We start from the raw sequence: 16,138 nt of genomic DNA on the forward strand, positions 1-16,138 counted from the left end.
TGTCTTACTAGTAGGTTAAGTTTTCATTTTTTTCTAGGACGCACCCAAAATCCTGGAGGGTGATATTCTCGTATAGGTTGGGACAGAATGGTAATCTTCTCATTTCTGGTTGAATTGTCAACTCAGCAGTTTACTTCATGGCCCCTCTTTCTCCAGAAACAGCCCTAAAGGACTTCCAGAGTTAATGGGGCATGGTGTAATTCAACACACCAACATCTTCTGAAGAATTTTTCAGGATTATTTGGACAGTGTACGCTACGTTTCTCAAGCCATTATGTAAATTTACAGCCCGAAATGCCTTACAAAAAGAAAAAATCCTGAAGAATTAAAGTAACTTGAATGGCAAAGGTTGGGATTTTCTTTGTGGAGAGGAATATAATGGTAATTTCTATAGCAGAGGTATGCAAGTTAGCTTTCACACGTTGTTATAGCACACTTAAAAGATTTTGAAGGTCACAGTGGCTTCCTACAATCCCTGCCCACAGCACCTAAAAATCTATTTACACATCATAAAACAAAAACTGCGCTATGAGAGACCCTTAATACTCGAAATAAAACTTCAGACTAATCAGTCTTTTTTTCACTGTTTACATTAGCATTTCAATGACATTTTTAATATTTCGTTTTAGATTTACTTAATAACTGTCTTGAACAAGAATTATAAGAGAATTACACTGCTGAAGTGGGAGTGTAACTGGAAGTTAGAAGTGGCCTGGTGAGTTCAATCATTAGAAGTGTGCCTTAAGTGTTGCAATACCATTTAACTTATATCGAGATGACCTGAAGTAGTAGCTAGACAGTGAAACACTTCAACGCTTCTCTCTATATAACACATTTAAAAGTACATGATTTTGCCAGTTTACTGATTTAATTCCTATGATAAGTTCAAGATAATTACGACATAACACATCAACTTTTAATGAATTAGCATGTAATTTTGTAAATATTATATTATACCACCATGCACCGAAGTACATAACCAAGCTAACTCAATACTTCATAAGCACAGATCCTAAAATAAGTCAATTTAATAATTTAAGTCCTTTCTGAGACCTTCATATGCAGTTGCGCTCATTTTTTAACTAATTTAGTTCATCTGATCCAAATCCCTCATTAAAAACTGCTATATTATGATGGTTAGGAACAGAGTAACTGAAATAATTGCTTTTAGACCTGATAGAATTACCTATTTGAAATCATGCTTTCAATAAAGCTGGGTTCATTCATCCTGCAGAAAAGACCTCAGCCTTTCAGATTTTGTGACACAGTAGACAAACACAGAAGACAGTGCTTTTATTTCTCTGTTTATTTTTGCCAAGACATCCATTCTTCTCACTGCCTTTGGAAACTTATTATTGCCTCAGCTCAGGATATCAAATTATTTGGGGATTTCACCGAGACTTGCATTCAATCTGCTCAAGCCTTTAAGCATTCAAAGTCTGGGACTACCTCTCCTGTAATTTATTTCAAAGTGTGTTGACACTGTTCAACCACTTTTAGGACCACTTCCCAATTTCTGTTATAATTAAGCTAAAAGTGTTGTGTCAATCTAAAAATCTGGTAGAGCAAGTCTTCTTCTACTCCTTAAGTTTACCTTCACTTATATGCGAGAAACCAAAAAGTCATTATGAAATGCTTACACAAGCATGATTTGAGGGACTGACACAAAGATGAGTCAATGCAACTTCCAGAATTTAAAAAAAAAACAACCAACAAACTCTTTGAAAGCTGTGTTACTTAAATGTTTATCTTTGGTTAAACTCCACGTTTTCCTCTCAGCGTCAAAGCACCAGTCCCAACACCAAACACGGGGTACCAAAAGGCTATTCCAGCTTTTGCAGCGGTCATTGGGTGAACATCACATTGGCAGACGTCAATGCTTCCACACGCACTCTGTTAGTCCAAAGGCATCAGAGCCCTGCAGCCTGCTGTCCCCTCACGGTGGACAACCCAGCAGCTCGGTGCGATCACTCACTTCTGCTGTCTTCAGTTCTGGTTTTCCTGAAACTGGCAGAAAGGCTATATGGAAAATTATCCATCCCTTCACCCTCCGAGGCATGCGAACCTCTGCTGTTCTCGTTCATGCTCCCATAGGTCACAGCATGGGAGTTATTCTCTTTCTCTCACCTGCTGGCAGGAAGAAGTTCTTGACCTTTATTCAGCCAATTCAGAGAAAACCAGCAGTTCCACATCTTGCTGAGTCTTCAGTGGAGCATAGCCCATGATTTTGGACTTCACAGTCTGCTTCACCTGTACCTTTCTGAAGCCTCACCAGAGAACCTGTGAGCCCATTTCACAAGCCAGGTACCACTGATGTGAAGGACACTGAGCCAGGACACTGGCTGGGTGATGCGTTGCAGACCTAGGAGATGCATCCCGGACACATATTCTCTCAGAGGAGTCTCAGTGTTGGCAGGTCCAGGGCTAGAAAAGCAGAAGCAGCAACTGTGGAGGCATTAACCATCCCAGTCTTTCACTGGGAAGGGGCTGAGGCTAGTACCGTGCTTCCAAAATGCAGTACACAGCTGTGACGACAATTTCTATTTGTTAGCGAGCACAGCACTGCTCTTAGCACAGACCTCGCTCTCTGCCCATGCACAGGCACCTCCCCAGCTCTCACACCCACCGCTGATCATGGGAGGTTCCGACCAGCATGCTCTTCTATAACACATGATACAGAGAATCTGATCCGATATTAAATTACATCAGTAATAATATACAGTTCATTTTGAACTGCGTCACAAACACACAATGTGTTTATTCCAAGACTGCAATGTACCATGTACCAGAAGTATTGGCTGCAATATTTAACGTTTTCATTTTTCCATCATGCATTTACAGCTTTATTTTAAAATAAAGTGACACCACAATTTACTGAAAGCTAAGGTTATGTCTGGAGCTCCTGTGTCAAGTTAAACATTTCTAGTGGGCAGCATCTCAGTCACAAAGAACGGGCAAACATAATGCGTTCAGTTACACCCTCCCCCATTAAACTTCTTTCTGATAATTGTAACTAGTAAATTGGCGTTTCAGTATCAGGAAGCCAGCCCGCGGAAGCACCATTTCCCCCGAAGGCTGCATCCCAGCCAGCTCCTCGCACCCTGCTCCCAGCAGCGCTGCCGCCGCGCCTCATTATCACACACTACACATTTCACACAGGGTTTCACCTTCCAGTGGAGGAGTGCCCACCAGCTGGTAATTCATAGCTACAAAGAGCTTTCCAGACCAGCAGGAGACCATGAAGAAACGTCAGAAGATGCAGAGACTAGAGCCGCCCAGTTGAACGCCCCAGATCAGAGCCCTTCATGGCTTCATACAACATGAACAGTGACCGCGCCTCTGATGAACATCTAGAGTGCAGGCTAAAATTTTGGGCACACGTGCCAAAATGACCAGAGGAGGCAAGGGCCTAGGGCAGCATTTTGGTTCCTGGGCACCACTCTGCGGCAATGCCAGCCTTTGCTCTGGAAACGCCGGCGCTGGGCAGCCCCCGGGACTCTGCGCCCTGTGCCCACCCAGCCACCCACACGTACGCAAGCAGTGGTACCCACCTGTCCTGGTCAGAGCCTGTCTGAGAGCTGAAAAAGCTCTGCACTGGTTTTGAAGGTTGGTGCTCTCCTTCTGGCTCGCTGAAGGAGCTGCCCCAAGTTCAGACCTGCAGATGCACTGGGGATGGTGAAGCAGGACGGGCTGATTCAGAGCAATTACCCTTTGTGCTGGTGCACCCTTCCTGAAAGTGCTTCTGCTGCTAACAGGTCTCTTGGTTTGAAAGAGGAGAGTAAGCTTCCCTGAACTAAAACAAACCAAAAATTGCAGAGAACAAGCACGTGCATATTGTTCCTCTGCTCCTGATCCTGAGTGAATGAAGTGCTCTGACATGTTGTCTCTGCAAACTTCTACCGGTGTTATCAAAACCCTGAGCCAGTAAAATAGAAGTAAAACCTCTTCATAGATATTTCAGCACTTAAGCTGGTAGCTTATTAAAACCTGCTAAAAAAATTATTGGAGTTTTCACACAAGGGTTGTACCGGACTACCTGCTCAGATTTTAAATAAGCTTAGCTATCCCAATGAACTTTATTTTTCCACATAGAAAGCCTACTGGCACATTGACCATTTTTTTACAACAGGGTAGAAAGACAAGTGGAAGACAAAGTTCTAGGCAACCAGCATGGACAAGCAGAAAGAGAGGGGAAAAAGGGGGAAGAAATGGTTTAGAAAAATACTGCTTCATTTACTCCAGCAAATTTTTTGTTCCACAGCAGCACAAAACAATGTCTTCTGCAACACTTTCCTGTTTTCACATGGCATCTACCCTCACCATAACCCAGAAGCTGGTGGAGCTCTCTGTGGCTGCTAAGAGCATCACTTTCCCGCACACAGCGTGCAGCCACAACCAAACCCGAAGGAAGCACATTTTCAGAGCAGGTACCGAAGGTACTGCTGAGGAGGCACGCCAGCATGCCAGAGTAAGGAGTTTGTTCTATTTTAAATGTTCTTCTACAACTTCTACATAAAATTAACAGCTTTAATATAAAAAAAAAAAAACAGCACTAAGTCTATAAAAAAATACATTATGTGTGCCTATATATATTATTTTAGTCAGAAATTCAGCTACTGTGCTGAAGAAAAAGTAATGATTTTCCTCTAAGTCAATAGCTACTACGCAGATGGATGAAGTGATGGATGATGGATGGATGATGGATGGATGGATGGATGGATGAAGTACCCTTTTTCACCACGTATCAGAAATGTAACAAAATAAATACACTGAATCGCAGCTTCCTACTGCGTGCTACTGTGCATGCTCCTGGACTCCCGGCAAGGGCCGGTCTGCACGGCGGGTTAGGGCAGGTCCCTCCGCAGGCGCCCAGCCCAGCCTCCCCGAGGAGCTGGCAGCTCTCTGCTGCTGGGGCGAGGCGGGATGTAACCGCCATCTATTTTTGCATAATCACATGCACCTTAACTACGCTAAATCAACCAGCGCTTCGTTTGAACTTCCCCTTCCCTTCTTCAATCATGCTTCCTTGGAGAGAACTGTCCTCCGTGTCATTCTTGCTTAATTAAGTACACTAAATCTGTAGCCGGTAGCAAAGCCACAGTGCGCCTCTAGACCTGCGGTTTACAGATGCTCCCCTCGCCAATTAGTAAGAAACGGGAGCGTGGCTTCAAAGCCTTGTTTTCTTCTCTAACTGGTTATTTATAACTCTTACCTGGGCCTGCTTCCCACCGGTTCCTACCGTTAACCTGCCTGCGAGCCTCTCGGCTCTCCACTGACGGCAGGACCGTGCCACCGATGTAGGAAGCTCTGGAACTCCTTACTGGGACCATGCTCTAAAGAAACCTACCTCCTCCGTACTTAACGGCATCTAAAGCAAGCCTGAACAGTTGTGCAGTGCAACACAACAAACCTGTCAGTCAGTCCTTTCCAAGGAAATAAAGCGCAAATTTCTGCATCATCTTCTTCACACCCAGAATAAATTTAACAGAATCATTTGCATCAAGTGAAAACCAGGTGGTCAGAAAGGGAGGACTTCAGTCTACAGTGTTGTTTTATGATGGTGAATTACATTCAGTTTAAAAACATTTTTAACATGAAGGCAGTGAAATATCAAAGGCATACAACAGTACAGTAAATTATGTATGCCTATGTTTTGTAGAGGGAATAAGGTTCCTGCCTACTTTTGACAGAACTGCATTATGTAAATTTAGCAGGCATATCACAGATGCTATACTAAACTGGACAGTTATCGTATTCCTGTATATTTATATAAGTATAGAAAAAATACAGCATATATACAAAAATATATAGAACTTCCCTCATTTACATTGACATTTGCATGAGAAAAACTACCGGAGATTTCTGCAAGAAGTATTGTATGCTAATGAGATTTTTTCCAAGACAAAACTGTTACTGCTAACAGTTGGATACTCTCTTTGTTTTAATTATGCATGACTAATGATAGCTGTTTGGCTGTCTGACCACCAGATTGTCTGCCGTTGCCAAGGGAAAATCTTTTAAAATAAATTTACTGTTTTTCTGTTATAAAACAAAGCATGTTCTACTTCATCTTATATTTTTCAACAGTTTTGCAGGTATAAAAATCAAAACTGGAGTTGAACCCACTGGCGGGCTTTTCTTGTGTGTAAGTCACCACCAAATCTCTACCGGCGTTATAAATAATACACTGCACTAAACCAGACCTACAGCTAGAGTTACTGCAGGCATCTACTGGCTCCATGTGCTGTTACGTATACAGCAAGAGTACCAAGAAACAACTACTGCAACAGCTGAACGTTTTATTGGGCCTATTTTACACATCCACCTACATGCAAATGCAGGTGCACTAATGAATCCAGCCTGCTCTGGGGTCTCTGGCAGCTGTAATGTTGGGAAAAAACCTGCTTCTAGTCAGAGGAAGAAATTTTTTTTCTGCCGAGTTGAAAAACATCTGAAAAAAGTAAAAAGAAAATAGCCTGATAGTTTCCGATGGGGTAGGACAAAGGTGAGCGGGATTTGGTATGCCTGTGCAGAACACCAGAGCACCACAACCTCAGCCAGCTCCAAGGGCGGCAGTCTGCTCGGGCCGTACTCTACCACGCTGCAAACACAGTGCGATGGCATTCCTGCACCCAGCAGCCCAGCGACGCGGGCTGCGATGGCACGCCAATACCCAGATGCCCGGCAGAGGTATTTAGCCCCAGCAAAGGGTCACCATGGCCCCCCTACACGGTCTTTGCTCCAGAGCTGGCTCGACGGTGAGGGCTTGGGTTGGCCGCACCACGCTAACTGCGTGGTGGAGGCACAACTACTGACAAAAGGCAGAGGAGGGACTGCCGCGATGATTACAAACTTAAGGAAGCATGTCACTGAGTTAGCATGAACCTTGAGCTGACACCTGGGTTGAGTCGAGGGAAATGGAAATTTTGCAAATTTGAAGAGTTCCTTCCTCTGCTTCCAGGTGGGACCTTTCTGCTCTCGCCAGTACATGGATTTTGTACTGATCATCTCTGCTCAAAGGCTGAAGGAGATCCAGAGCTGAAGAGGACTCTGAAACCCCCACCTCTGCCAACAGGCAGTGCCTTAGCAGGGGCGTATTTAAGAAACATTTCTCCCCATGTAGCTCTTGAGGAACAGCATTCTCACAGGGAGACAAAGGTTTGTCTTTCAAAGTTATCTTTGCGGATCATTTTGACTCACAGATGAAGCAGCGTAAAGGAGCCGGCAGCTCTGGTACCATCAGCCTGCGGATGGATACGATCAATTACCTGATCGATTAGTGCAGCGTTACCTCATCACAGGCAAGTCCACTACCGCTGCTGTCACCTGCAAAATCTCACTGAATTTATCCAGAGCTGTGGCCAGCGGGATTAACCTGCCCCTGCCTTCACTCAGCTGCTGGCTTGAACCCCTCTAGTTCTGAAAAAAATCACGTTTATTCCCAGGCCACGCAGCTCCTCGCGCTGCACCGGGGCTATCTGAAGGGGGCGGTGGGTTGCTCAGCGGCTCAGCAGCAGGGAGGATGCTGTGCATCACCTATTCCGCTCTTCTCATTCTCATGCCACAAAAAGTGATGGCTCCATTATGGAGGGCTGCAAGAGAGGATCCTTCGAAAGGATGGCCTGCGGTATTAAAAAACTACAGTACATGTGCAGGATCAGCAGTTGGCATGGGCCAAAGCCACGCCAGGGAGAAGGAACAACGTGGGCAATAGCCTGCCAGCACGTGAGTGCTCCCCAACCCTGCCTGGCCAAGCCAGGACATGCCAGTCGACGTCTGGGACCTGCCTGCCTTCATCAGAGGAGTGCAAGCTTCACTGTACCCACCCATCTCCGCACGTCTCGAAAAGAGCTGAAACGTCTCCAAATTGATTCCTTGAGCCTGCTGCAGCACAGATTTTAGTTTCCAAGCACAACCTTGGGTCAAATTTCTGCCAGGAGAGACAGTGGCAAGCCAGTACTGCATATCGCTGATTGGCCTGTGAAACGAGTCAGCCTGAACCCCGGAGACTTGTTTCCCTGGGATATCGGCTGCAGTCAACTCTTACGCAAGATGACAAGAAGAAAGTAATTTAAGTCTCTGTTTTTTCCTCAACCGAACAGCCCTTTGGAACAAATTCTGTTTGTCGTTCCTTACTGATTCCTTGTTTTGTTAGTTCCTCTGCATAACATCTGAAACATTCATGATCGTTTAAAATGATAAATTATTTTAATTTACTCTGAATTTATTTATTATTACTGCACAGACAAGAGGCAAGCGCCATAATGTGCTTGTTTAATAATTGGCAGGGATTTGGAATGTGAAAGTCTTACCCAAACAACAACTTCATTTTATGGGGAAGTGTGCACATATGTCTACACGTACCACAGTCACATTTCAGAGAGATAGGAACAAAGCTTCACATAGTCAAATAATTTATGATCCTGAACTGCACAAGAATACCAAAAGAGTATGGAAGTCAAGAAATGTACCTTTTAAAATCATAAAGGAAAGAAGAAATTTTTTATATTTATTACACCACCCGTCCCTCTCATAGACATGTCTGCATTTATATATGGGTGCACACAGCTGTGTCCACCACTGGTGTGTGGACATGCATCAGAAGGACTGTAATGCTAGAATATATAAAGTATCTTAAAATTTAAATATGCTATATACACTTGATATTCTCCTGCTATTCATACTGCAAAACTTCAATTCCAAATGCCCAATTCTCAGTAATACGAATGACAACAGACAGAGAACATTTGGCAGATGTGTCATCAGCTTTCCACGAGCACTGTTGCTCCTTTGGCAAAGACTATTGGCTATAAAGGGCAGTTCTTCTTGGAAGAGAAGGCAAAACTGTCAATAAGTCCCAATCCCCAATTTAAATAATAATTAGGTACCTACATCCCTGAGGACCTGAACAGCTTCAGAGTTGAAGCCTGCTTGACCTTCAGTGTGACACAGGCACTCAAGCCACACAGGCACCTTCAGTGATTTTGACCAGAGCAGCTGGATGTTCCTCAGGACCATTGATCTGGGAATCCATGGGATTTCATAGCTCGAGAAGTGTTGGCAAGGAGCCCCCACAAAATAAAATCCATGATGATGACCATAATGCTGTAGTTTTATTCTGGAGCGCCTGGAGTCAGGGGAAGCAGAAGCAGGAACTGGATATGGTCCCAGCAAGGTTTCGTTTGGCCAGGACTCCCCTGCGCCCGTGGTTGGGCACTGATGTGCTTTACTAGGAAAGGGAAAGTCCGGTCTGAAAATCAGCATGTTTTGAAAGCCAGAGAAGCAGGAGACACAGGTTTGGCTGCTGCTGCCAGACTTCTCCTGCCAAAACAGAGTTCATCCCCATATCAGACTCTGATTTCAGAGACCTTGCATTTGGTACCCCTAGAAGGACCTAGTTTAGAAAAATAATGTTAAGTAGACATCTCTCCCCTGAACCATCAATGTTCATCAGAGGAGAGCCGCAGTGCAGAACAGGGAGCATCCCATTTTCCAATAGGAGCAAAGAAGACAACACTCAGCTGGGAAAGTCGTTTTCAATAGACGGTGAGAACTGTGATCTCTGCGAAGCTCAAGGGAGCCACAGTGAAGCACTGAGTCACCAGTGCTGCACAAGGAACAGCATTTCTCTGACGCGCTGCCTTGCATGCCTCCTGTGCCACCCCGGGGGTGTCACAGTCGAAAAGCCCCGTACCTCTCCGGGGAGGCAGAAGTCACGCTCGCTGCCTTTGGGGCTGAAGCAGCGGCTCTCCCAGACAAGGACTCTGAGAGACACGGAGGACACCAGGAGCTGCTCTTCCCGTTCCCCAGATGGCAACTTCTGCCACCAGCGGAAAAACTTATGGAAGAGCAGCAGCTGAGTAACTCTAAAAGCAGCCACCGAAAGAGATGGATGGTGGTTCAGATCAGCTGTGTGCCACGTCCCCAAAGCTTTTAATACCAGTAAAAGCATACCAGTAAAACATACTTGTAGACAGCGTTCACCTGTGGCTGCTTACCGCAGCCCATCCTGTGTTACCTGTTGGTTCATACAAAGAGTTTGATGACTACCTCAAGTCTCCGAGGTAGGGGACAGCATGTAGACCTGAAACTCTCTGAGGTGGAAAGAGAAGCAGCCAGGCTACATGCAAAGAATTTCAAATTTAGAAAACAAACCAAAAAACCCCAAACCTCCTTACTGATGATGAAAAAAAAAAAATCTCCTATAATCACCCTTCTCAGATGACTGTTGGCTGCCCTAAACCTCAGACAAAATTCACACGGGACTGCCAAAAGTGACAACTGTGGTCAAAAACACGTGGATAAAGTTCAATCTACCTCTTAACAAGGCTGGCCTAGAACTGATCCCTGGTTTTCCCAGCCAGGTTTGACAAGCACCGACATCCGCTCTGTAATCACAACCGGACCCGGCTATCTGCTTTACAGCTTCCACCACTCCTACTCTTCACTGGCAGCCTTTGGGAACCTTGATCCAAAGGATCCCAGCTTGAGGTCTAAGTCTTTGCAGCGAAGAATTCACGTTATTCTACGTATTACAGAACATGTATTTCATAAATTACCCCATAATCACACAGCGGTAAAAAAATCTTTTGCTCTTTTTAAAAATGTGTCAACTTCTAAAACTTAATTTACTGTGATTACACAATGTAGAAGTACCATCAGGTAAACTAGCTTTTACTATCCATGAGCTTTAAGGAAAATAAAATGCAGGATAAAAAACCCTGCTTGCTAGAGAAAGCCATTTTGATCATCTTCAGATTTGTACATTTAGATATCTAAGGGGATTTTGTTTACGAATTGCAGCTGAGGTATGTAGGAACTGTTAAGAAACATATACCTGTTTTCTTGGATATATAAAGCCGAGGGCCACACACTCAAATCAGCTGTAACCTAGATAAGCATCAGCACAGAAACTCAGAGAGAAATTCTCTTTTATTTCTCCCGGAAGCAGAAACGCCTCTTGCTGCAATCCCAGCGGCGAGCTCTCCGGCTGCCCTCCCTGCGTCACCCTGCGCACGGCCAGCGGGAAGGGGACGGAGCAGCCCCCACCCCGGTGGAGGTGGCCTTCGACTCCCTGAGCACCCAACCCTCAAGCACCAGGACTGCTCACGGGACAGTGGGGGAAACAGAATAGGTTACCCGTGCCTGCTCTGAGCAAATTGCTCTGCATTTGTCACCTCTCTTAAAACGCTCCTGTTCCAAAACTGCCGCTTCTGCTGTCAGCGTTACGGATACGCTGCAAACCTACGGTGATCCCTCTCCTTATAGGAGGTCTTGAAAAGGGTCACTAGAGAAATCCAGTTCTGAAAATACAGACTGTTTCCTGTATTTCTAGCAGTTTACGATGTAGCAATTTATTCTTCCAGTAAAATAACGTTTTTATAACTCGCTCTCTCCTTCCTTGGGCATTCTCATTCAATCTTGAATGGTTGACTGGGAAGAACATAGAAAAGATGCAGGTCAGAATTATACTTCTGAAAATAAGTGGCTTCCCAAAATTATTTTGCCATACAAAACAACGCATTACTGATATAATTTCTTGTAACTTCAATAAACAGTGACACAAATAGCGTTGGGACTGCACGGATCAATCACTGATTGAAAACAAACAAAAGGTACATGGTTTTAATTATCGAGACTACAGAAATAACTCATCCTCAGAAAGAACACCTTGGCAACCGAGATATTTTCTTTAAAAAAGAATTGCTAAGATGCTTTCCGTACCAAAACAGGTGCTAAGTGACATTCTTACAAAACCGTCTGTTCGCCTGGTCCCTCCGGAGGTGCGAAGCACAGGGTGCCATGCCCTCTGCCAGTGCTGGGGAGCGCTGGCCAGGGAGGCCGTGGGACAACCAGGAGCATCCCAGCGCTGCCCGGGCAGCAGGGAAGCGTGGCACAGCCCCGCAGTGGTCCAGGCGGCGAGGACGGGGAGTGTGCCCACCCTGCACTGTGCAGTGAGAGCGAGGGGCTTCGGGGGGGCCCCGCCAAGCAAGAGCACCGGGCAGGGAGTGATGCTCGCAGCTTTGCTTCTACAGCACTAGAAAAACACTGCACGCGTTTGACGCTAAATGGATTAACTACACTTTCATGTGAATTAACTATTTTAAAATGAGGGAGCTGTACTACTTATTTTACTTTGTGTTAACACTTAGAGGCTTTTACTGGAAAACCTCAGCAGTTAAAGGAGGCTTTATTCCTCATCTTTACTAAAGACAATGAAAACTTAATGTGAGAACTGAGACCGGAACTTGGCTCGCTCAGTCTGCCACCTTATTCAATGAAAGAGGCTACGTGCTTTCTTCCCGAATACTTTAGCTCAAAATGAGACTTGCAAGTAAAAGTTTATCCTCAGTTCAACACAGGTAACCCCGTTTATTCACACTCCTGGCAGACCTCAAAACGTGGGTCGATACATAACGGGGCTGCACAGCTGAGGAAGAGCCCTGGGCAGCGTCACCGCAGCCCTGGGAGCCGGCGCAGGGTGTGTGCCGAGCGAGCGCTCCCGCAGCGCCCGCGACGCCCTCTCATTAGGGGATGCCTCCACCCAAACGCGCATCACATAAATCACCCTCGTCTTCTTGCAGCCAAGAAAATGCTGACTCAAAGCCATGAAAATTACTCCCATATTCTAGCATTAATTATTAAAACAAGGAACGCTAGATGCTTTCGGCACGGTGCTGTCTTTGTAGCAAAGCAAGGAGGTAACTTTTGAAGCCCTCCTTGCCGGAGAACAGACAAAACTGGAGAAGCCTGGTGCTGAAAGGTGAATCAACACGTGCCAGCAGAAGGGAGCCGATGGCCATCTTGCCGTAAGAGGCTGGGAACTACAGCACACAGCCAACTTTGGGTGCTGCAATGTACAGTAACTGAGAAGAGCTAAATTCAGACGGATACACAGCTGGAAGGAAAAAAACTGCTTTACTAACGCCCAAATTGCTTTATCCAGCTGACTGGAATTTGTATTTAAATAAATAGCCAGCTTCCGATACTTCGGATACCAATAGCCATTATTTTAATGTATAGTGAAATATACTTATGTTACAAATACCCAGTGAAGAAAAATTCAGGAGGAGCAGTGACGATGTGCAGCGAGACTCAAGATAAACAGCTCTACCCATCTTCTGCATACTCTTTTGAAAGTGTTTTCTTTCATAGTGATCCTACATTTCCCCTTTCAAGTTGCAATACCAGCCGAAAACAAAATAAACTCTGATTTGAAAGAAAGCCTACAAAAGGCACATGAAATGAAAGAAGTTAATCATAGAGCAAGAAGAATGAAAAAACAGATGTAACGCATGTTATTTCACCATCTAATTGCTTTGTTCCAGAGTTCAGTAGCGCTGTTAATGCTTCCTTTAGCAGCATCTCTTTACAAAACAGATACTCTCCCTCCCCTGTGAGATAAAAGTATTGTTTTAATCTTAAAGCTCTCATTTCATTTATGTAACCTATCCAGCTGCACAGACACTGAGTTTCAAACACAATCTTAGGCCTAGGAAACTGAACGTATGCCAGCTGAAACCCACCAGGAGGTAAACTTTAGAGTAATTCCACAATGTTTTAATAAGGTAGTTCTAAACATATTTTTGTTTACGTCCTAATAACGTTTAGTACTGGCTGAGTATCTGTCTTAACTGCCCGCAAACTCACCAAGTTACCTTCTCTGCAACCTTTAAGTCTGAAACAGTACAAATAAAATAGACTTTTTTTTTTTTTTTAAATTGCCTTTGATTCTCCAAATCTGCAAACAGAAAGCACGAGGACCTTAGGACAGCTCAAAATACAGAGTATAATTGGGGTACACATAAAAACTACTTGTCAGCTGCCCTACATAGACATCTACTGTATTTTCAGTAGCTACTACACCAGAAGCAGGCTGACTTGCTCGAAATGATTCCAAATTCCTGCTGAAGATACCTCATGCAGTATTTTACAGCAGATTGTAGGATAATTAAAAATGCATGTGGCTAAAATACTTTGTAATCTGGAGACCTAAGTGAGTGACACCCCAACAAAAAATAATATAGCCAGATACTTCATAGCTTAAAACTACTGCCAATTGAATTGGAGATTTATCACAACCAAGGAGGTTCAACCCACCGCAATCGCATTCCAGATAAGGAGGAAACGTATTTTTCTTGAAGTACAGCAAGATCATGACAAAAGTACAACGCATGAATAAAAAGTTAGAATCGGGGAAAAAAAATAATCTAATCGAGCCAGAGGATTAACAAACACAAATCAGAAAGGAGTCAAGTAGATTAAGCACGGTGTACGACTGCTGGTAAACAAATTCTGCTCCAGTCAACTGGACTGAAGGGAGATACCGTAAGCACAGGGAGAGCAAGGATCCTCAGGAAAAGCCGTAACAGAGCTACGGCAAGCGTGGAATCTCCTAATAGCGTAAAAAGCTAGCTTTCCACGGTAACCATTGAGAAATACGAAAATATAGAAGGAGAAATAAATAAATAAATAACAAGGCGAATACTTCTGACAGGGCGTAATCCTCAGCACCCCGTTCCAGCCCAGCAGTCCCCTGCCAGCGATGCTCGGGCTGCAGAACCCAAAGCCCCCGATGCCAGCAACCCAAACCGCATCATTTCAACCCAGCAGCCCATTTGCAAACTTTCCATCACCGGACCGTCCTTTACTAAACAAAAAAAAACAAACAAAAAAAAAGAGTTAAAACCGGGAAACGACTTTCCCACCACCCAGCGGGACCCCAACGGACCGCTCCAGCTCCGGGGATGCAGGGTACCGGGGGCTGTCGGCAACAACTTCACCGCACCGCCGGGGCATCTCCGAGCCGCCACCGCCGCCCCGACCGCTCTCGGGGCGGCGGCGGCGGGGGGGTCCGCTCCGTGCACCCCTAAACCTTCCCCCCCCTCCACCGCGGCCGCCATCGCCTCCTACCTAAGCACCGCCGTGTCCCCCTTCCTGACCACCAGATTGTCCACGGTGGCCCCGGGGAAATCTCCACCCGGAGCGGCGAGTCTCCCGGGTGCCAGGAGCCAGCAAAGGCCGAGGAAGACGATCGCCAGCCACTGGTGGGAGCCCCCGGCGCTCCGCACCAGCGGTACCATCTCCGCGCCGCTCCTCGCTGCTCCTGGGCCCGGCGGCGGCCGAGCGTTTTCCCCGTTAACGCCGGCTCCCGCCTGGTACCCTCGGCCGCTGCCCGTCCGCGGAGCGTGGCTGCTCCCGGGCGGCCGCCGCAGCATCTAGCGAGGAGGGCAGCGCGCCCGCTCTGCGCGCCGCGGCGGCGGCTCGGCGGCGGCTCGGCGGCGGCGGCGGGCGGCCCCCGCTGCCAGCCCGTTGCCACGCAGCCGTCGCCCTGGCAACCGTCCCGGCGGCGGAGGGATGCGCGCCGCCCTCCCCGCCGCTCCGCGGGGCCGGTCTCCCGTTTCCCAGCCCTCCCCCGCCGCTGCTCCCGGGCTTCCCGCTCCGCCGTCCCCGCCCCTCGGCAGCATCCCGGCTGGCAGAACACACACCCCCCCCCCCCCCCGCCGCCGCCCGCGGGGCGCGCAGGGCCGTCCGGCACCGGCAGAACCGTCCCCGTCCCCGCCGCGGGCCTAGCGCGGTGTGCCACATCTCGTCAGAAATCGCTCCTCGGTACCGCGCTCTCCCCCTAAGGTTTAATAAAAATGGACCACTTTGCCAAAAGCCAGCGAGTCAAACAGGGCCTTAAGGCAGCAGTGCTGGAAATCGCACCAACAGCTCCACGGTGAGGCTTCCTCCTCCCTCGGGAGCTGCTAGAATTTCCAGAGAAACGATCCCGTCCTTTCTGGAACGTAAGGTCGGCCACTCCGATATTTGGGGAGTTCCGTTTCCTAACATTCTACCGGGATAGCTACAGACGCTCACCGACAGCAGGGAAAAAGGAGCAAAAAACCACTGACAGACTACTTCCCTACAGACACACAAAAATTAGCAGCCTTTTTTCCTCCTGTGGCCTTCTCCAGCCTGTTAAACACACACCCAAAACGTTGTCAGCCTCTGACAAACGCCACTAAGTGAGGAATTCTCTCTGCTCGGCTTGTTTACCCAAACGCCCACCTTCCAGCCCAACCGCTCCCCACAGGACACCAGGTTGCACCTCTCCGGCCCCAGCTGAATCTGGTGCAGGAATCACTCTCCTCCC

General features: G+C 46.6%; 1 protein-coding gene across 1 annotated transcript in view; it reads right to left on the reverse strand.

Annotated features, from left to right (window-relative positions):
* Window positions 1-15,357, reverse strand: part of NEGR1 (neuronal growth regulator 1) — a 296,169-nt gene extending 280,812 nt beyond the window's left edge. The window contains exon 1 of the mRNA XM_052801771.1: window positions 14,914-15,357. Within this exon, the coding sequence (XP_052657731.1) occupies window positions 14,914-15,218 (305 nt within the window). The 5' untranslated portion in view covers window positions 15,219-15,357. The remainder of the gene's footprint in view (window positions 1-14,913) is intronic.
* Window positions 15,358-16,138: the final 781 nt, after the last annotated feature.

The sequence above is a fragment of the Harpia harpyja genome, chromosome 11 (assembly GCF_026419915.1).
Source record: "Harpia harpyja isolate bHarHar1 chromosome 11, bHarHar1 primary haplotype, whole genome shotgun sequence".
NCBI classification, from domain to species: Eukaryota; Metazoa; Chordata; class Aves; order Accipitriformes; family Accipitridae; genus Harpia; species Harpia harpyja.